Below are 23,025 nucleotides of genomic sequence, written 5' to 3'. Positions count from 1 at the left end.
CTCAAAACTCTTGCTCCTAAGTGTTGGTGTTGTGATCACGCTGTAGATGGCAGCAAGGTACACAATGGCGCCAACTGCAAACCGTAATGAAAACAAATACCCCGTGTGAAAATTTCCGAGACACGATATGTGTTGCAAGTAATTTTTGTGTTCGTGAAGTTTTCTGTATCTAATAAAATAAATCGTTTACGGTATTTCCTTTGGTAGTTTTTCATCATAACAAACATGATAACTCTTCCGCAGAATGACTATATGAACAATCGACTATGATATTAAGAAAGTATAATTATACAAGTATAGGTTCTTGATTGTAATTAATTGTATAAATACTTTATTTTCATGCCAAAACCCGTTATGCTAAACTATTGGTATTTCAATATAGACTATATTAATCCATATTGATATAGAGCGGTAATAAATAGGTTTAATTATTTCCATTAATGCTCCATATTTTTTTTAGAAATAGCATTATCTAAACTGGACTCTTAGTATAGTTTGAACCGTTCAAAATCCACATTACATGTGTTGTTATCGGTTGCCCAGTGTATGTACACAACGGGAAAACATTCCGTCATTGTATTTTCAAAAGCATTTCATGCAACTATTGCACAGTTTAAACAAATAGTCAAAAATTAAATAGCAGCAGAATTATTACAAAAATATTTACCATACAATTAGTACGATATGTTTACAACAATTATTATTTTCAATGATTTCGTTACTCATTTGTCAAAGTATCTCGATTCCTGAGCAGACGAAGGTGAAGTCCGAGAGGCGCAACAAAGTCGCCGAACATGGAGCCTTGTTCCTCATCGAAAAGAAAACCTTTAAATTATAATAAGAAACGGAAATCGCATTTACTTCAGAAATTGTACCAGAGAGAGGTAGATAATAATATTTTTTACTTATTTAAAATGTTTTTAAAGCTGCTACAATGAAATCTGGTGTTTACGATCGGATGCAATTTTCTTTGTCTGGGCAGCCGTTGAATATGTCAAACGATAGGCATCAGATAGTTACGCGTGAATAATTCTTGGGCAGTTAACGAAATAAATTAGTTAAACATTTTGTTTTAAAAATTACATATTTCCGTGTTATATTTTCGAATTATGGGATAATATTTTGATTTTTAGTGTAGTAATATGATAATGAAAATGCTATGTTGTTCGTGTATTTTTAAAATGCTAGCTTTAGTGTGATGTTGTCTAGGACTGCAATATTTTGCATATATGTTTGAATTAATATTTTGCCGAATTCCATGGCTACTATTGTATTAATTTCGTTATTGTATACTCGCCTGGCAGATACAAGGCTCGTATGGTCCTTTCGTGCGAGCTGCAAATCAACCTCTGTTCAGTCGATTACCTCACCGACTTGCTTTCAACCTTCGAGAACTTGTTCCTGAATCTGCTTTAATTGCTGGGTACGTATGTAGTATTTTTTTATTATTTTGTTTCGTGAAATCTCGTTTTAATATGCATAGCCTTAAATTTCCTATATTAAATCAGATTTCATTGCATTTGTTAGGTGGTGAGAGTAAGCGTTGCAGTAAAATGTTTTCCAATTTTTTACGTTGATTGTATTATTTCAGTTTCAACTAAGCCTGCAGAACCTTACTTGCACCCATTCCGCGATGAATTATTCGCTTCGTTCTCCGTAACTATTTACATTGAAACTAGTATCAAAACAGCTAAGATACAGCAAAATCTTTCGAAATAAATAGGTACATTTTACGTTTTCAAGTGCGGTGTAACTATTGGTACTCAGTTACCACTAATATAAATTAGTTTGTCTTTGCTAGTCCTTTTGCTTATGCTTTCATATGCCATTTTCGCTTTCAGGCAATATTGTTTATACCTTCCCTATCCCACAGAAAAAAAGTACCGCTTTTGCTAAGTTTGTACTTACGTTATTAGTTTGATTGGGATACATATATTTGGGCTTCCATAGTTTTTCATTTTCTCCTTGGAGCAGCTGGCATGTTGCATTTACAAACCATTGTGTGTAGTGCAGGGGGTGGTTCATGCACAACCAGCCATAAAAAAATTAACATGTTACATTAAATTTCTTGGCAGCATGATGCTTAAGTCAGTAGAGCCTTGTTCTTTTGACTGAAGGGTCCCAGCTTTGAATCCAGGTGGTGCCTTGGGACCCCCAGTTAAAATGCAAGCAGCTCAAGATTCTAGATACCATAATATTGTGAAAAACTACACCAAACCGTTGGACTGTAACTCTACCCTGAATATGTTGGGTTCACATTCCATAGGCTTTCTGTGTGGTGATCTTTTCCATCACCTACCTTATCAACCTTAGAGTTTAAAACTGATAGGTTTTTTCTCTCTATTTTGTTCCATATCCTTTCATTTTGGAGTTTTCAAGTCTTGTGAAGATAAGAAAATCTAAACTTAATTGAGTTTTAATCTTGGATTAAGATATTTGCCATTTATATTTCATGATAAAATTTTCTATTCTCTTATATTTTAAATTTATTTATTGTATTTCTTCACATTTATCTTTAAATTCTTTCATGTCACACTCATTGAACTTCATATCTGCTGAAGTAGTTGACAAAATTGAAAAATTTAGTGTTCTTGTGCATATTGATGACAAGAAGATTATTTTTCGTGAATATGTTAATTGTTGCAGTCAACGATATGATGAAAACGAGCTAATTTAAAGGATAACAGAAGAAATTTGATTGAGGTGTCAGGATAGTAATAAAGCATTATTTCCTTAGTGTATAATGTGATGAATGGATAAGTTAGTACTTCCCCTTGTCACCTATAAAGATGGTTGATCATTGGAACAAATGGGGATTGACCCTTTCCTCCACCCAACGCTGTACATACCTTTTAAAGGTTTTTTTTTAAATAGCCTCTGTCAGTTTAATTACTGTTGTAAATTATTAGGGAACCCAGATCAGAGAAAATGAAATTACTCAAGGGAGAGTAATGTTTTCAGTTCAACATTCCAATGTATTCTGTTCAATCTAACTTCACAGTGAGCAAGGAAAAATGAATAGGTAAAAACAAAATAGCTTTGGTAATGAGGCTAGCATTATGAAAATAGATAAAAATTTCAACACCCTTCCTAAATTTATCTATTTCCTTTCAAATAACATATTTACCATGGAAATACTTTCAATCCTATAACCTTTGTATATTTATGTTTTACTTCGCATAAACCTTTTGTCAAAATATCTGCAATTGCATTCCCTGTGTATCCACAGCACTAATTTCCTTTCTAACACTATCTAATTTTTCTCAAGCACAATTATGCATTTAATCAATATGTTTGATTCTGTTGTGATACATATGGTACTTGTCCGTATTTTGTGCTGACTGATTGTCATTGACTGAAATTATGAATCCCTTTAATCATTTCAAACCACAAATCATACATTGTGGCTTCTGTCATGCCTTTTATCAATGTCATATATACTGCTTCTTGATAATTGGCTGGGCTACAGCGGGCTGCTTCTTATTTTCCAAGTATATACTTGCTCCAGCTAGAGTAAATACGAAACCAGGTACATTAAACCAAACCCCAAACACATAACTTATTAGCACCTTACAAAACTTTTAAGCACCAAACACATGACTTATTTTCCTTAAAGATATCGGAATACATGCTCTGCCCCATCCAGTGGCCAGCAGTATAATGTTGAATATAGAAGTATTTACTACATGAGCAATGCCAGGTGTGCTGTAATCTACTAAATTCCAACGAATTGTTGATAAGGCAGGTCTTGTGATCTCATATGACCTTCAGGTTTAACCAACTTCTTGCTGCTGTTTATTGCAGCTTACAGATTAACAAATTATCATGCTAAACCCTTCCAATATGCACTCAATGTATTGCTTTTGGTATACATAAATGTCTCCATCTTTCCCTCTGATTCTTAGCCTGAGAATCTTTTTAGCAATTCATTTTAACTGTTGTCATCAGACTTTTATTTGTTCTTTGTTTCACTCTTGAACACTTCTTTGTAAACATTAAGAGGGTAATAACATACATCTCCATCCATTTAAATCCTTGCAAGCTGCTGCCAGGACATGTAGAATGCAGGTATAATCTGAAAATCATTAGCAATTTTATAATATACCCGTGGTTCATCCTGGACTGCACCCCTATCTATTAAAGTATTGTCTTCTCATATTGCTTGATGGAAGACCATTTAAAACCAATATGTACCTTATTAACCAAACATATTTACTCCCCCATGCCTTTAACTGTAAAACATTCAGGTTGCTTTGTACATATTTTATTATTCTGCTTATCATGAAAGAAGGCAGTTTTACATCAAAATGGCATATGCTCATATCCAGTTCTACTGCCAGATCTACAGTTGTTTACTATATTCAAATCCATATTTTTATGTAAAGTCCCTGCTTCTGAAGATGCACCGTATGTAGATACACTAGCATATTGTCCCCTTTTGAGTTTTAAGCAAACATTTGTTTTACCTATGGCAATTCTGCAAGTTCTCCAGCAGCATAATGCTCAAAGGAGTGTATGCATTATGGTTCTTCCTCCATGGCTTGCCGCATTACTTTTTTATGAATTCTCACCTGAGCAGAATACCTCAGCTGCATAGGTTGGTTAAACCATAACTGCACTATCAATTGTATCTCTGGTCTCTGTGTCAGAATTTAGCCATCATCTGACTTTTCTTCTTCCGTAATTAGAGTGAAATGCTGTTGGACTTCATCTGCTTCATTTTTCAGTTTTCACTTATCTTCAATAAAGACAGCATCTTTGACAATTATTATCTTCTTATTCTGATGGTCAATGTAACTTGTAAACTTTTGTTTTTGTGCTGTATCCCATAAAATTCATTTGCACTTTTGCATTGAAGTTTTGTCCATTGGGATGTGAACATATGCTGTAGAGCCAAATGGGAAACAAGACGTAAAATCACCTTACCTCCAGTGTGCGCTTCTTCTGGTCTGGAACGTGTTCAGTGTTTTAATCAGAATTTTTTGTTTTTAAAGATGGCAATGTTCACGGTATATGGTAGATAAGTATTTCTTTCTTGATATTCATTTCTTGAAAAGTATCTTTAGTTGTTTTTCTTTGATGCAGGAAATACGTAGGGTACCCAATCTGCTGGAAGAAAAACTTCACACCATATGCTAACCGTTGTTTTAACAGGTTCATGCCTGGTCAAGTGACCATGTCACCTGTGCCGAAATTCATGAGACTCGGTGATTGCAGAGCACCTCACACTTCAGGTACTCCTGATTCCATGAACATGTTTGACATAAGTACCACATCACTAGATTGCTCTCCTCTAGGTGCTTTTACAAAATCTTTGTCTAGCTTGAATGTGTCTACTGCCAAGGCAAATGTCTCCCCTAGGATTCTGTAGTCATCAGCCAGATAGAATTGACATCCCCTTGAAGAAATGCTGCAAACAGACTATCGTTGACTGTTCTCACAACTGACGACAAATTAGCCTTGTAGCCTTCTTTGTCTCGTGCTGTACATATACATGTAGATAAATACATGGCCAATTCTACCACTCCTATTCCTGTCAATGTTTGCAACCATTACTTCAGATGCTTTAGGATACACCTTGTGATTAAAAAGCCACTCCTTGTGCATAGTGTGAAGTTGCCACCTAATTCAAAAACCAATCATTTGATTCAAACCTCAGTACTGGCACCAGTTGTAATCCCTTATTATGATACCTATTCTGTTTCACTCCCATTTCTTTATCATTGGAAGGGCTTTGTTGTGATTATGATTCCTACATCTTATCTATGATTTCTTTAAATTTGGGAATTTTCCTCTCTTGTGGCCTTCTCCATTATGATTAAAGCACCCAAATCTTAACCTTTCCTGGTGGGGCATTCTTATTACTCTTAAGTAGTTTTCTGATCTCAGTATTGTCTTTTAGTTCATATCTTCTCGCCAGAGATAAGTCTTCATTAGGCCACTTATGGCTTCTACCCCTGAATTTCCTTGCACCACAACCATCAAAATATGTGCACCCAATACTAGAATCACTGCTGCCACAGTTACCATAAACATTGTTGCCAGTTGTGGAGTAAGAGGCAATATTTAAAGTCAAATCTACTTCCTTGCTTCCTTGGTCTTTTAATAATTTAATTAGAATATGGCAAGGGCTCATAGCAAAGTGAGTCTTCCAATAAGGCTTTAGTTTTTTATACCTTTTTGAAAATTTTCCATGCCTGTAAAGCTGAGGTTGTATCTTGAATATTTAATCAGCAGCTGCTTTTTGCAGTAAATCCAGTCAAGTGACTTCCATCATTGCTTCCCTGTTGGTGTAAATTGCATGACTTCTGATAGGCATCCACAAGACACATCTTCAAGGAAAAATGCCTTAATCTTCAAGGAAAATAAGTCCTGATAATGTGAAATGTCATAAACATGGAAAGCGATGCAAAAACCAAACTTTAAGAGAAAAAACGACCACAGTTTTAAAATGATAACTGTTGTTGAATGGAACCAGTTGTCTGAAGGTTTTTTTGAGCCTCTTCCATCAAATTTTAGGAGTTTTAAGAATAAGTGTAAAGCAGCCACTGGGTGATAAACTTTATTATTAAGTTATTGGTGAGTGATTACTATACTATTGTACTAATTTAAATATTGTGCTGTATGTGATGTGGAAGGCATGCAAAGTTGTATTGCAAAAGTGTATGATGTGTAAATGGAGCGTGATTTTGAACAGTATATGAAATTGAAGATTGCGTGATTATGGAAGTTATAGAATGTGTGGTGTGAACCTAGCCCATGTGTGATGGTAAAGGTGTCGTTGTTAATCTTTTAGTGTCATTGTATGCATGAGCATTTTGTCTCATATCTATTCTTCTTATATATGTGTATAATTGCATTGTAAGGGTGACGGTTGCAACCAGGACAATTATCTAATTGCAACAAGATTTATATAATAATAATAAACCAATCTGTAGGTGAAGTTAAATTGGTTTCCAAACTTTTGAAGCATTCTTATAATACTTAGGTAACTCAGCACCCTTGCAAAATGTGCAGGTGAGCCTGACTAAATAGATTGACTTTTTGTTGTTGTGGGTTGTAAATGCAATCATTTGAATCATTTGCATTGTTGAATAGGTAAATTTGGTGGCCATAAAACCTAAAATGTATATTTTCCTGAGACAAGCAACAGGGTATATTTTCACCACACATTCATCTATTCCATGAAATCCCCCATTTGAAATTTCTCGAATGTTAATGTATTGATGAAGGCTCTTGGTTGTCAAATGCATTGTTTGTATATCCGTGCAACTTCTATTTTACCTGAATAATTGGCATCATTTGATATAATAGTACTATTTAGCTTTTTCAACTTTGATTTGATGATGTGAGTGCAGTTCATGAGGTATCAAATGTATGTTTTGGGGTCAGTACCACCCATGAAATGGATCCTTTTAAGGGAGGGTAACAGAGTACTGTGCACATGATAGTAATAATCTTGGAATTATATAAATGAGTAGAAATCAGCGCTGGGCTTTGTACTTCATATAGTTTGGCAAACTCATGTTGGCTACAGTATTTCAAGCAAAATAAATAAAATTTCTTCAGAATATTATACGAAAGAAGTTCACAAGATGTTCATGTAATGGTGCAAACAAATTAACATTTATATTCAGTGCAACCTTTCCTGTAAAATGATGATTATGCCTTTTTAATCTGAAGTGCTTTTTGTGCTCTTGGCCTAGATTAATTATTATTTGGCTTTAGTTAATGTTGCAATCTTTTCTTATTTTGGAAATTTATACCTAAACTAATGTATCCTTTTGAGCCCTAGATTTATCTTTGTTTCTCATGGACCATTAATTAATGCTGCCTTAATCTTTTGTGTCATTCCCTGAGTATATTACCATTTTTAACTTAAACAAATTTTTCAAGTTAAGTTCAAGTTATCAAGTTGTAAATAAATTTTTTCTTGTGAAGTGTATGTCTAAGTGTAATAAACTGTAGTCATGCAGTTATTAAAACAACCATACACCCATTTTTTTTCATACATACATCAATTTAAATTGAGTTGGTTCTTTTCAGATTGTTTAGGTTATTCTCATGTGCAGAATGTAAGAAATGGGCCATAGCAGTAGATTAATATTTCCAATTCCTAGTCACTTCTCATTGCAATATTCGTAATCACCATATTTGGGAAAAGTTTTTCAAGAGAAGTTACTCTTGTGTTGTCCTTTTCTTATGCATTTTTACGGTCTCACTTGTGACATATTTTTGTCTTGCCCAACTGATGTCTTCTTTTCCTTTTTTTGAAGGAGCATTAGCTCTTAGAGATCAATTTTGTGGACATTATTTCAATTTCATTATTATATGAATGTATATTCATGAGACAAAAGTACTTTAAAGTCTCATGCTCAACCTGATGACAGGGATTTTTTGTAGCACATTTCATTTTTATATTTTTTGTGATAGCTGAACTCCTATGCAAAACCATGCATTACTCTTTCTCATCTGACATGAGCACCAGTAGATTGAAATAAAGGGGTGAAGGAAGGACTAAGAAAATATTTCTTATTAATTATTACCTTCCCCTAATTCTTCTCTTTTTCCAATTCTCATTCCCGCCGAAGTCATTTCTTAAACCATTTCAACCTGAAGGAATTTTGTTTTGGGAAATAGCATCTTCACCAAGCTTCAAGAAAAATGTGGTTGAAAGTGCAAAACATTTAATTTTTTAGTGGTCCATCAGCTGTTTTTTATAATCAATTAAGATGACGATTTATAAGATAGGTTTTGTTTCATCATGATACAATTTAATATGATTTAGTGTTTTTTTACTATGTACTCTTATTGAAATAAAAAAGAATGTTAATTAATTTTGATTGTAATAATATTTTAACTGATCACAACTAATTTTATCCATCCGTCAATGGATGACCCCGCTATGTCTGTGCTTGGAGCTCCCAAAACTGTTACAATGCTGCATAACTCACACTTCCACAACTCTGACATGTGATGCCACAGCTCCCTGTGACCCCTTGTCTGGTCGCTGCATCGTCTTCTGTGAACCAACAGTCATCTTTGAGCCAACCATGCCTCAGTCTGATCGAGGATGCACCATCCACCCTTCATCCTTTCCTGTCCATAGCTAAATCACCATAGCTGTCGGTTGCCTCCCGTAAATACTACTACTACTACCAGTCCTCTTGTTTCACAGTTTGGCTCACTCTCTTAACATTCACTTGTTCAAAGTGTACAGTCCCAATGGGACTTCATTCTCCAAATAAGTTTAGTTAATGCTCACTCATAAGACCTAGAGTCTTCACACTAAGTTTAATCTACTTATTGGTCTACCATAAGGAAATGTTGTCTTAATCCTCATCTGACGCCATCTGCTAAATGAATGAGTCTCGAACGAGTCTAACTCTCTTCTCTAATGACTCCTTTATCCCCAACAAAACCATTTCAAACCGTTGCACAATATTTTAAAACTAGAATCCAATATTGGAAAACACACGATCAAGACAGTACGAAAACAAGACTTCTAGAAATAATACATCAATCACACAGTCCAAGAATCAGAAAATATATTATTATGGTTAGACTAATATCATACACAGATCTTGTTGTTTATTATTGAAATATCCGGATTTAGCTTGCCTATTTTGATAATTGTAACAATTGATGATTCCAAACCAAATAAAGAGAAAATGGCAGAGTATTCAGTATGATCTAAGCTAGTTTAGATGTTTTGATTTAGTGATAATGTTAAACAGCTGTTAGGCCTATGTTATCACTCTTTAGCTGCAATTGACTGATTTTGTCCTGATAATTTGTGCACGTTAATTCAGCTATTGCTTTAGGTCAGGCTCCGTTATTATTTTTTGCATTTTTTAATATTTGATTTTGCCTAGTTATGACCAAACTATAAATATTATGTTTGGCCTTTCTATTTATAATTGTAATTGATCGCAGTGATTTTCCATTCAAATAAAAAACATGAGGCCTGTTAATATTAGCCTTTTTTCAACTTATACCATAAATGACTCAGTTCATTAAATGAAGAACACAATGTATTTTTCCAATGTTCTTTATTTTGATACCAGTAGTTTCAACGCTTTGGCATCATCATCAGGTACTTTATTGAATTCATTCTTCATGTCATTGAACATGAACCTCCACAAAGTTGAGCCAAAAACATTGAATACAGAAACCATCGAATGACTCAGTTATTCTTAATCATAACAAATAAAGAAAATTAGACTTATATTCAACAAGGTCTAGATCTAATTTTCACCAATACCTACTTCTTTGAAAAAGAAAATTATTGTAAGTGACACAAAAATTGTATACCAAGCTTTTATGAATAAAATGTAGCTTTCTTGAGTTGTAATCAATGTCTACTGCCTTTCTCATCCATAAAGTTTTCCGTTAATTGAGCTTCAGCAGGAGTCTCCAATATCTAAAATAATTACTGAAGGCTACGTAGTGAATTGCTATCCATTGAGATTTGCCTTTGAAAAAAGGATCATGCTCTTCTACTATATTCCTATTTTTATTTTTCTTGAGAAACATCCAGTCATGGTTTTACAACCAATGCACATGGGTTATTTTAATGAATTTACATGCATTACACTATTTTAATTTGAGTTGTAGATAGTATTTTAAATTTATTTGGGAAATGTTGTGGTTGGAGTCATTGAGAAGCAAAGTTTCACGAAGAATGATCATTCTACTCAATAAGATATGCAATTACCTTATGATTAGACAATTTTAGTATCAAGTAGTTGCCTATGACAATGTTTTTGCTTTGTTTTGAGGTTTGCATGAAGTAATTCAATAATGTGCTCCACCTGTTTAAAAATGGCTCACCACTGGGCTGCAGTAAAGGGGCTCACCTCATCATGAATTGTTGCACCAGGAGCAGGAAGTAGTCATATATCATGCAGGATATCTATGCACTAGATTCTTCTTCAATCTTTTCTGTTGATATGCATATGCAGGTTGTCAGATCAATCAGTCTGTGTTGGCATCTTCATGTCACCTGAAATAAATGTGTAGTGACATATCAGTGTATTATTTCAGCTTTAAGCAGGTTTAACTGAGTAATAATTATTTAAATAATTTCTTTCTTAATGCTACTCCAATATTGATTTACCTCTTAGCTTGGAAGAACGCACTCAGTTAACTAATTTTCATAATAACTTGAGATTCATCTAATAGAACTGAAGTGGGAAGTGTCCTAATTGCATTATGGTATTGTTCTCTATAAAAATGCCATAGTATTATCAATGGGACCTTCCTGGGTGCTTCAGGCTGTGACATCAGTTTGAATGGTAAACACCTTTGAAATGTTGTAAAATACCAGTGGCAAAAGAGGGATTTGAATCTGAGACCTATGAGTTTGTGCTCAAACTCGCTTCCATACTGCCATATGTATTTAATAATTTGAAAAGTTTCTGATGGAACTCTATCTATGGAAATAATTGATTTTTTACATTCTGATAACTTCCCTAATTTAATGTTGAGTCATTATAATGACTTTTTAATTTTAATTAATACTTAATTTTCATTTCAGCCATGTTTTCATGGGATTGTCAAGATGTGGCCAATTCCTTATGTCATACACACACACAGTGGAACCAGACCTTTCCCTTAATATGGTCTACAAGTATAGGCTGCATTGGTGGTCGTTTGTGCCATCGCAACGCTCTCGTAAAGTAGCTGAAGTAACTCTGTTCAGTGATGCTGGAGTTGGTCACAATGTCTTCATATCCATTAGCCAATGGCCTATGGATACGAAGCATGTCCTCATTTATGGTTGCAGGTTAGTCAAGATATGCATTTATTGTGGCTGCATTTTTTAGCATGGCAAAATTCTAATATATTTTTTATTTAATGTGTGTTTTTCAGCGATGATCCATTTGAAAGATCACTTAATCAGTCAGCACACTGCTACCTCACTATTACTACAGTGCCATCAATGCATAACTGTCCAGATTGCCTAAAGGTTGCTGCTTCCTATGAGGATGAAGGTAAACATCAGCATGTAGCCCATTGCTTATTTTCTTGATCACTTAATAACATATGTAATTATATTTACACAGTTTAACCTTCAACATAATGTTAAAATGTTCTTATTCAGAACTTAAAAGCTTTCGAGTGCTTGGAATAGTACATAAGACTTGAAAAAATCATAAAAGTGATCCTTTTAGGATGTCTAGTGCAAGTAATACTAGAGGTTTTAAAAAAAATATTACTTTGTTTGTGAGATATTAAGACACAGCTGTTTATTTTCCTATTGATTGCTCAAGCTAAGCTAACTAGCTCTGATTTATAATAATGCCATTGTGCATTGTTGCATTGTAATCAGTCATTATGGATGATTGTGTATTAAGGTACTTAAGCGTATGTTTATAGTGTCATGATAGTAATCACTATGATTGAACTTTTCTTTCACATGAAAAGACTTGGCTGCCAGCTGGGATAGTTGTGTCCGCTTCAGCTGCCTCCGTCACGGCCTAACCGTCCACACAACTTTTGATGTGGTGCCACCTTTCCCAAAATTTGAGCCACGTATCAGTATGCGTCATGAAGGCACTGTTGTCATAAACACAGGAAACTTCCTTCATGCTCTACATGTGAGATTAGAGAATATTCCAGGAGGGGGAAGTGTTGGAGGTGGGCCACAAGCCAGTTACTGGACGGGGGGGACAAGCCACAAAAATGAAACTGAGACTGAGACTACACCAGCAGAGGGGCAGGAAGATGATGAGGAGACAGAGGAGGAGGAGGATTTGGTGGTGCTGGAGGCAGAAGTGGGAGGCATCTGCAAAAGGCCTACGACACGCCCTTCTCAGCAAGTAAGGACTACATGCCCACGGCCATGCCTCACTGCCCCATTGCGCATCAAAGAGTGTGCAGATGGCGATGAAGGGAAGGTACGATGTAGGGGTGGAAGTAATCGTCTGACTCGTTTGGGTGAAAAGATCCGTCGTTGGTGCCGTCCCGATGAGGTGGAGGTTGAGTGGGCCTGCTGGGGAAGTTGGGAAAGTCATGATGAAAGCAACAGTGAGGAAGGTGCCATCGGGTCTCGGCCCTCTGTCAAGATGGGATTTGTCGAAGTCTGGGGTTGTAGTGAGGAAGCAGAACTTGGAGGCAGGAGAGAGGTGTCGGACTTGGCAGATGCGCGACGGGAACTGAGCATCACATGTGGAGACACTCCAGCATCACCAGTTACTTTCCTATCTTACCCATCCACGGGCGATGAGTCCCTCGGAGGAGGGGTAAGGTCAAGACGCATGGCAGCAGAGCGTGCATATGAATTCACGGACGAGTCTGATTCATGGGGTGGAGGAGCATGTGAGAAACTAAGTGTGTTCCGTCGGCGTCGCCTGGCTGACAAGAAGTATGAATTCTGTGATGATGAAGATGCAGAGAATGTTGTTCCTTTTTGGGTGATGCGTGGCTCATCTGCTCGTGGGGAGCTGAGTGGAGGGAGAGCATGTGGAGGGGGCAGAGCATCATCCCCTGCCACACCGTGCACTGCCACTTCCCCTACACCACCACCTTCAGTAGCAGCTACAGCGTCCCCCCCTCATGCTCACCTTCCTCCAGTGCAAGAGTTGTCTGGATCTGGGGGTGGGGAGACAGCCTCCCAAGTGGTGTTGAGGCCCCTGAATAGGAACACCTCGACTACTGTAACAAATGTCCATCACGTGAGGGAAACGACAACCTTGGGAGCTGGTGACAGGAAGTCTGCTCCTCAGGCTGTGGTGAGAGTTGGGTTGCTGCCTTGTGGAACACCAGTGCCAACCACTACCTCACCTGCTCCTGTTCCAGCTCCCATCCAAAGTCACTGCCAAGTGTGTTTTTGTTCCTTTCTTTATTCTTCTTTAATATTAATGAGATACAATATCTTGATGCCCCACTTATGTTTGTTTACCTGTACCTCTTAATGTATCTTCAGTATGTATTAGTTGATTTATTTTTCCTTATTATCCCTTCTTTAAGCTTAAAGAAGTGTCTCTGTAGGCCTTCTATGTTGGTAACATGACTCTGCAGTAATTTTATTTTATTGATTGTTTATTTTATGCTTATATAGAAATACTTTTTACTGACTTACTGAAATTCACCCACCAAGATTGACTGGCTGAAGTTGAAATGTATACAAAATACAAATTATCATAATTTGTTTTAATATTTTGCATAAAAATTGTTTTGGGATTTGAATATACAGGCTGTAATCCAGCCTTTTTGGCTCTCCCCTGTTGTTAAATATTTATTAGCTGCATAATAGTTTTCTCTTTTTTTATCTGCATTCAGTTAAACAACCACATAATTTCACTACATATTGATTATAAAATGCCTTTCCATTTTCCTCTATTCATATAACCGAACTAATATTAATGTTTTATTTCATTTATCATCAATAGTCAGGAATAGCCTCATCTACGGGTTGCTCTGTGCAGTATAAAAGGTGGTACCTTGAAGTTGATGATGAACTAATATCAGTTATTACTGACATTGAAGGTAATTGAATTATAATAGACTCTTTTAGCTGTCTTCATAACTCTTGCATTTCAGAAAGGTGTTTTTCTTATTCAAATGTTAATACATATATGTATATATTTAAGATTTGTAGCTTTAGAAAATAACCCTCCATCCAAATACACTTGTTGGAAAATCCTAGTTAATTTTTCTAACTTGCTACTAATTTGCCATTCTTTTGTCAGATGATGATCTCAGTAGCAGTACTGGTTATCATAGTGCCCTTCCTTTAGATATACATGGCTCAGGTTATGCTCAAATGCAGATGGTCTCTAGTGCCAAAGTTGAAAAACTGGTAAGATGTAGTTTTTACAGCATAGCAATGAATACTTTCATGTGATGCTTGACAAATTTGAAAGAATTTTTAGAATATTAATTGAAATATTCTCCATTGATTACCAATCTCAAATCATTTCACATTCCATTTACAGCGAGCTCCCAGTGTGTTAGTACATCAGATGACTTTAGATGTGGAGCAGTTTTGTCATGAAGTAGCTCAAAAATTGTGTGCTGATGCAGGAAAAAAGTATTGGTTCTGTAATGACTATGATGTTGAGATTGTGGCTGTGAGTATTTTCATAAATTTTTACTACTTATTCCCATTACAGTAAGTCCTTGATTTCATTTGTTCTTCTATACAGCCTTTTAATGCTGTGTATGTGTCAAATGCTACCACAGTGCAATACCATGGGGCAACAACTCACATATGTCCCAACTCTCTCTTCAATCTGTAATCAAGCATTTATTATTACTTTTCTAAAGTATGGGGTCTTGAAAGATCCAGTTTTTTATGCATGCCATTTAGATCAATGCTCCCAATGCTCCAATGTAAATCAATGATTTACTGTATTTTATTAATTTATTTTAGGATTTCTTTGTGCATTTCACTGTGCCTATTTGAATTTTCAATTCAGTATTTACTCTAAAAAAATATTATTATGACATTTATTATCAGGAGTAATCAATATTTTCAGGTCTGTCCAATCTCAGGAGATGTGATAGCTGTGGCAGCAATGCTCATTCAGGCAGCAGTGAAAACAAAGGGTTTAGCCAAGAGTCAGAGGTAAGCCGTATAATATTCCTTGAAATCATAAAGCTAATTGTTTTCATAATTTAAAAAATGAGAACTTTTAAGGAAATCATGGATCTGATAATAACTGTATTAATTAATGCTTGTCTCCTGACTAGGTTTAGTGTTTCGATTTGTGAAAAGACCAGTGATGCATATTTATGGCTGATTTTCAGGTATCCAGTGAGTAGTGTGCAGCGGAGCAAATACCAAACAAGCGTTTGCTTTGTTTGGAACCTTGACAGTGGCAGATACCAGGTGGTGGATGCAGATGAGTTGAGAGAGGTACCAGAGACTGAAGTTAGTGGAGGAACTGCCCGAGGAACTGAGTCCTCGGAGCGTAGTGATGTAGACTTTTGGAATGAAGTGTGGAGTGGTGTTTACAATGGAGGAAGTGAAGGTGTGAAAACAAATGGTGAAGGTCCACGGTGGCACCCAGCTCGAACAGACAGCCTGCAGCTGCGCCGCCTCATACCTGCACCACTTTCCCAGCATGGAGTTCGAACTTTGTCAAATCAGAATGAGCTGAGAGGTAAAGTATGGATAAGCTTTCCTGCTCCAAGATTAGCTTTTGATCTCACATCTTTTTAATTTTTTAAAGGTTTGAATCTTTTGGTTACTAGAACCTGTGATAGTTAACCCTCTTATTGTCACCAAAATTTTGTGGTACTAGCAAAAAGTGCCAGCACAAATTTGAGAGTTTTATAATACTTAATGAAAAAACACAATATGAAGTTACTATTTTAGATATGAATGTAATTTTTTTAAATTTTGCTAAAAATGAATTTATTGTTTATAATATTTTGATTCATTGCATAAAAGGTAAATATAATTATAAGACAAAATTAGTTTGAAAAATAATTTGCTACAGAATAAGTTGTGTTTGAGCCAAAAAAAGTAGTGCATTATTTGTCACATACACTAGAGCAAGTGGAATCCTTCATCTGCCTGGGCAGCAGCATAACACGAGATGGAAGAAGGTTGACCGACATCAAGCGAAGAATAGCCAAAGCCAGTAATGCATTCGTGAAGAAGAGGCAATTGCAATGTTCAAAGAACCTAAGGCTGGAAACAAGAAAGCAATTCGTCAAGACTTTCATGTGGAGCATGGCCTTCTATGGATCCGAGTCTAGGAACATTGGAAAAGTGGACCAGCGAAGAATAGAAGCCTTTGAAACATGGTGCTGGAGGAGAATGCTGAAGATTAAATGGGCAGACAAATTAAGGAACAAGGAAGTATATAGAAGAGCAGAAGAGGATAGGGCCATATGGAGAGAGCTCTACGGCAAAGAAGAAATATGGATTGGACACACATTGAGGCACAATCGATTGATTAGGAATATAACAGAAGGAAAAAAAGAAGGGAAGATTCCACAAGGAAGACTAAGAGACATGTACGTAGGACAACTTGAGAAGGATGTGAAACAGAGAAGGTATCAGGGAGTGGGAATTGACATTGAATTGAGTAGAATGGAGGGCCGCAGTAAACCTATCCCTGGAATGAAATACTGATGATGATGACACAAATAAAACTACAATTATTATATGAATTAATTCTCTTGGGAAACCTATAGAAAAGTCATAATAAAATAACCAAAATTTAGTAAATTGCATAACTTTTAGTTGACCGCTGCACACTGTCATTTTCTAATTCCTCATTTTCTTTCAAACTCCTACCATTGGGCTGCTCATCTAACACCTATGTTAAACCAGACAAATGCTATGGGCACCTTTCGTCCATGGACAATAAGGTATCTCGGGGAACGACGAACTGTTCATCAACCCGTTTGTTTAGAGTACAAATATATTCCATGGACTTCTATGAAACACAAATTGAAATAACCAATGGGGTCAGCTTTAGGTGGTGGCATATGTTTGTGTCCTGGGATTTCAGCGTAACTGAAGTTGGTAGGACAGCAATTATCACTGTTTTAGGCGACTATCCTGAACTCTGATGACTGTGTTAAAACAGCATCATCACTGTGAACATCGTCGTCACTACGCACATTATCTTCACCACTATCATATATCACTCTAGGTTTTTTCCTTTTTATCACAACGTCACGGTCATCGGAATCAGAAATCATTTGGTCTCTGCCGCACACACTCTCCTCGTGGTGATTCCCTGAAGAATCATTGTGCGATAACAGATAATTTTCCAAATCGTCATCTATTTTTTTATCTAATGTAGTTTTGGTTGCCATTTTACGAGAAAGAAGGATGATTTTCTATTTATCCATAATATTTTCAAGCCTGAGTTTCATCCACCATTTTACTCACAAAGGAAGAACTGACTGATTCTCATTGAAGAAAACAGATATTATATTCGTAATAAATCGCAGCATATACCTTCTCAACCACACGATATGAACTAAGTGATCCCCGGTGTCAGAATTGCTGACGGTGTCTCCCCATGCATTGAATCACTTGATCATATACAGTTCTGATGGATGGCAAGACGGAGCTAAGTGTATACGAAGTAATTTCTTGTTACATCATCAATGTAGTCGACTTTCTTTACACATGATAAAATTAAAGGGTGTTTGCTTCCTTTGTAGCAATTCACGCTAGTTAACACTCTGAAAATTAAAAAGAAACTATCTTGTTTCAAATGTCTTATTTATTTAGGCTTAGCGATTTGTATATCTATGTTAGTATGTTTGTCTGTCTATGCCATCTTAAATGGCCCACTAGAACCCCAGCAGAGGGAAGTTATGGACAAATTTGTGAAAATATACCATAAATTAAATCTGAATGATATTTTCCCTAATATATTGTGTGGTAAATTATCCCATTTGGTGGAATTGCCTTTCTAGTAACTCCCATAAACAAAGAATTCATTATGAGCATTTTGTCCTTGGAGTGCTTAATAAGAAATACTGTATAAATCATTGAATGCACACTCATATACTTGTGTTTGGGATCACAAGTGTAAACTCTCAGTATTCATAAATTCAAGGAGATGTGAAGTGAATCTCTATGGATTATGACAATGTATAAACTGAGCATGCTAATTTTAAGTAAAATTCAAAGATTTGTTTAAATTTTCATATTTATTTTTTTATTCTTTATTTCTCAGTCTTACTGGTACTAAAAGGTGCAGCAGATTTATTGCAAGCTGATGTGTCTAGTTTTCTGTCATTTCCCCCTAGATATTGGTGAACTAAAGCAATTGTTCATGGTTATTAATAATTATTTATTGTAGGTCAGTCTGCATATTGTTTTCTAGTTTATTTTTTTATCATGGTGGATATTTTTTATCCCTTTAGAGGACATGATTGTTGGTGCTATTGTCACTTTTTCTTGTGTCTACATTTTTTTTATTTCATTTATTAGTGCTGTCTACTTTTAATAAATGATTTTGTTCGTAGTATTATCTAGATGAATAGCTTTAATGGTATCTCTTTTTTTATGGATGATTTCACTATATTTTATGCTTTAGTTGCATAAATTCATCGTATTTCAATTAATATCACAATATTTATGATGTAAACTACTCAGGAGACACTGAAGGCCCCTGGAACAGGCGTAATATATTGAAGAAAGAGTAGGAAGAAATGAAGTCATGTAGGCAGTTTAATGATAGGACCCTAATGATATAGTTCTACAGGATATGGAAGTGTTGCAAGCAGCATATATTGCAGTGTCAGGCCATACAACTGAAAAAATTAACTACATATATTTAAAACCAGAAATCTTCAGCTCTGGAAAGGACTAGCTACGATGAATTGTTATAATACAGTGGCAAGAGAAGGCAGAAGAGGAAGCAGATTAGGACAGTTCGAACTGGAAATGCCAAACAGTGAAGGCCAACTTGAGTTCTACATAAAGAAGAATATTAAGGTGACAAAAGAAACACATTTTAATCAACATCAGTGGAGGCAGTACAACTGTGAGAAGCTAAAAGTTAACTGATAAAATCCTTGTGGAGCCAGAATTAGTTAGAGCAGTGCAAGTAACATCTCGGGTCAGATATGAATAATGACTACCACCCTGTATTCAGGGAGAGTAGCCTGTGTTTCAAGATAAATAAGGTAGAGCATGAGTAAAGATGGGAAAATACAAGGGAGAATTTCTCAATTGCTGTCAATGAAAAACTGGAGCGAGGCAAAGAGGCCAGGACTTACAGAAGGTCAAATGGACGAAAGGTGAGACATTCATAGTCCATTCAGTGGGATCTGGTCATCACTCAGTCAGTTGAGTTTAGTACATCTCAAATAATAGGTAATACTAGTAATACTTGGGAGGGATGACATTTGCCGACAGCAATCCAGAGAGGAAAGAGTAAAGAGAAGGGAGGCCTGTTTTGTCCCCTCCACCCAAGTAGATGAGCTTGTTTTCATCTGCTTACGTGTGCCTAGGTAATGCACTCCTATCAATGGTTGGCACTCAAAACTCAGGCTCACCTGAACCCAAATTAGTCACTGTACATGATACACACATTCCCTTCAAACTTACCTACCCTTCTCCTGCACTTAACTACCCTCTTGCATATTGTTATTGCCCATGTTAACAGGAGCAGGCGCTACAAAATACCTGGATAAATAGTCAAGAATAAAACAATGGATGCTGAGGGATAGTGTAGGATAACAAATCTTTTTCTATGAGGGAAGAAGTTGAAAAAAGTGGAATTTTTTGCCTACCTCAGATGCCTGCATGTCATAAGATGAAAGAAAATCCCTGGGCAACAAGTGCAGGTTAGCTCAAAGTTAAGATGGATTTCAAGATGAGACAGCTATTATGCAATGGAGATATCAACATTTGGAAAATAGTAGAGAAGCCTTCTGAGCTAACTAATTATTTTGAATGCTAAAGATGAAATTGATAGGTACAATGAAAAACAAGGAACTATATTACAAGAAGAGGAAAAGTCAATTCTGAGCACATGGAAATCAGATGCATATGGTGGTCACCACAAATAGTAGTGGTAATTAGGGGAGGCAACCAACATCTGAGGTCATTTGCACCATAGGGGATGGATGAGAAAGGATAAAGGGAGGAGAGAAACCCAGCATCGGCATTAGCCTACTCTCAGAGAAAGGCGCTAAGGTGTCTGGCGCTTAGTATCCCATCTGACGGACGGAGTACTCACTCGAAGTGCTCCCCTCAAAGCACCTCAAGTAGGGATCTGGTTATCACTGAAAATTATCTGCCGCCTCCGTGATTCAAACCTGGGCCCTCTGGGTGGGAAACCAGTACGTTAGCCATCGCACCATTCCGATCCCTGTTACCCTTGAGATACCACAGATTTGCTAGTTAGGTTTATGTTGAAAAAATAAATGTTCCTGATTTCATTACTTGCTAACACCAAAAGAGAATGCAAAAGTAGGACTCTATTTGCAGATCCGTACCTAAACATGTTAATTTCCTATTTTTCGCAAATAATACTGATGAAGCATGAAATTTAATATGTGCAAGAGTATTTTGCATGAGTTTGTTTTTTTATATCCCTAGTTTAATTGTAATTGGCATTAAATATTGTGGGCTATAGTTAATTTTTCAATGTAATCAGTAACATGAATTAAGATACATAATATATTTCATAATACATTTCTTAAATTTGATATGCATACACTCTCTCCATATAATAGGTATCAAAATAGCATATGCACTGCAGCATGTGAAATGAGTGAAAATTCTCCATTTAAAAATTCCTGAATAGGTATGTGCCTATTTCCAAGGTTCTCCCTTCTAAAGTCTGATTTATTTCAATTTCTTTTTAGGCATTTCCCTGAAGAAAATATTAGATGTGGACAATATGGTGGCTCTGGTTCTTGATGACTATGCCTGAGTATTTCCAATGATGAGTCATTGACTGTTCTCTAAGTGAGCCTCTCTTCATAATTTCAACTTCAAGAATCTCAAAGCAAGAGATGGCTCTGGAATTTGTGCAGGGATGTCTTTGTCAGCTTATGAACTGTTCTGTCGGTTCCTTATTGCTTTTTCTGTACAATTCCGAATGGTTTCACATTTTTCAGATTGTTTCAAATATTACTGTGTAGCTAAACTAGCTACTCAGGGGAACATATTTGCCCAGCTAAAATTGCCATATGTATGACTTGATGAATGATTATGCGCTTTGAACTGGGCGCTAAATGGATGAATTTTTCCCATCCAGTCCAATTTTAGCTCACAAAGAGCTGTTATTTGTTTTGTAAGTTATTATTTTAATGAAATTGCTGAGGATTTAGCTAAATTGACTGTAAACCTCATCTGAAAATCCTAGCATTGCATTTGAAATCGAATTATATGTCAGTTTTTTGTGTCTTCTGTATTCCTATGTGAAAATATCTTCATATCTAGATAAATTTTACCTTGGCAAAATCCGTCAAGGCAAAAGGATGGTCTGGATATTGTACAGAAATACCTTTAATCAGCTTATGAAATGATCAATTGGTATATTGTTTTTTTCTGTGCAATTTCAGATTTTAATTTTACTGCATACCTTGATTAGTTGTGCAGGGAAAAGTATTTGCCCAGGTGCAATTGCCATGTTCCTTGATGGCTGATGATTTTGTGTTTATGATCTGGGTGGCAGATGGATGAATTTTTCCCATCCACTCCAATTGTTGCTCATTAAGAGCTTTTATATGTTCACGTAAGTTATTGTTTTTAATGATATTGCCGAGGAATTAGCTACCTTGACGATGAACCTCACCTGGCAATTCTAATCTACTAGCGTTGCATTTGAAAATAAATTGTATGTCAAAATTTTTGTGTCTTCTGTAATCCTATGTGAAAATATGTTCATGTACTTGTTTCTTCATATCATTCTGTTTTTCATGATGAGTGTGTGAGAAAAGTGTAAATGTTAAAAAAATGTATGGTTGAATAGGCCTATAGCAAGACCATTAAATTTCATTCATGGAATAAGTTTTTTTTAATTATGTTCTTCCATTGATGGCTATAAATGAGTAAATAAATATAAGTTTGAGAAATTCTCATGTTTCAAGGTTTTGTGTGGCAACCAAATACATGGAGAAATGACATTTCCTTCAACCTGAGTGTTCGCAATTTTTATCAACTTAATGTTTATCTTGACGGTTGAACTCAGTGACTTGGATTAATAATAATTATATTTAGAAGTAGCATAGATAGCTTGGTTGTAAAATTGGTACTTTAATTTCATCAAGACTGTGAAGTAATGTTCCTGTAGCCTATAATAAGCAATTTCAGAATGACTCCAATAACATAATTTCTGTCAGCCAGTGACCATCAATGGAGAGAGTAAAGGGCTTGGCAGTGAGAATACGTCAATGCCAAAGCACTGTTCAATGCCAAGCGTCTTCTTTCATCAAGACAGATTATGTGATAGTTGAGTTTATCCTTAATTATTTATTCTCTTAATTCCGAGTAATCACTGTGCTTGAGACCCTAAACTTGATTACCTTTATTTTAGTTAGGTTTAATAAACATTTTTGTCTGATAGAGAAGGAATTATTCCA

At 35.9% G+C, this 23,025-nt stretch overlaps 1 protein-coding gene across 3 annotated transcripts; it reads left to right on the top strand.

The window, feature by feature from the left end:
* Positions 1–784: 784 nt before the first annotated feature.
* Positions 785–22,489, top strand: LOC139690862 (uncharacterized). 3 transcript variants are annotated; one of them, XM_071588472.1, is made up of 11 exons: positions 785–884; positions 1,305–1,423; positions 11,540–11,788; positions 11,875–11,996; positions 12,430–13,736; positions 14,397–14,493; positions 14,697–14,806; positions 14,943–15,077; positions 15,486–15,574; positions 15,757–16,112; positions 21,304–22,489. In XM_071588472.1, the coding sequence occupies exons 1-11, from the start codon at positions 795–797 to the stop codon at positions 21,369–21,371; spliced, it is 2,742 nt and encodes a 913-aa protein (XP_071444573.1). In that variant the 5' UTR covers positions 785–794; the 3' UTR covers positions 21,372–22,489. The 3 variants fall into 3 exon arrangements, with proteins under 3 accessions (XP_071444573.1, XP_071444572.1, XP_071444574.1); XM_071588471.1 differs by having other exon boundaries at positions 12,430–13,826; XM_071588473.1 differs by lacking the exons at positions 785–884; positions 1,305–1,423 and adding an exon at positions 8,972–9,139 and having other exon boundaries at positions 12,430–13,826.
* Positions 22,490–23,025: the final 536 nt, after the last annotated feature.

Source organism: Hetaerina americana, unplaced genomic scaffold, assembly GCF_022747635.1.
Source record: "Hetaerina americana unplaced genomic scaffold, ioHetAmer1.1.p SCAF_3, whole genome shotgun sequence".
In the NCBI taxonomy this organism is placed as follows: Eukaryota; Metazoa; Arthropoda; class Insecta; order Odonata; family Calopterygidae; genus Hetaerina; species Hetaerina americana.
Note: the sequence above shows the minus strand (reverse complement) of the source record. Positions and strands in the feature narration are given on the sequence as shown.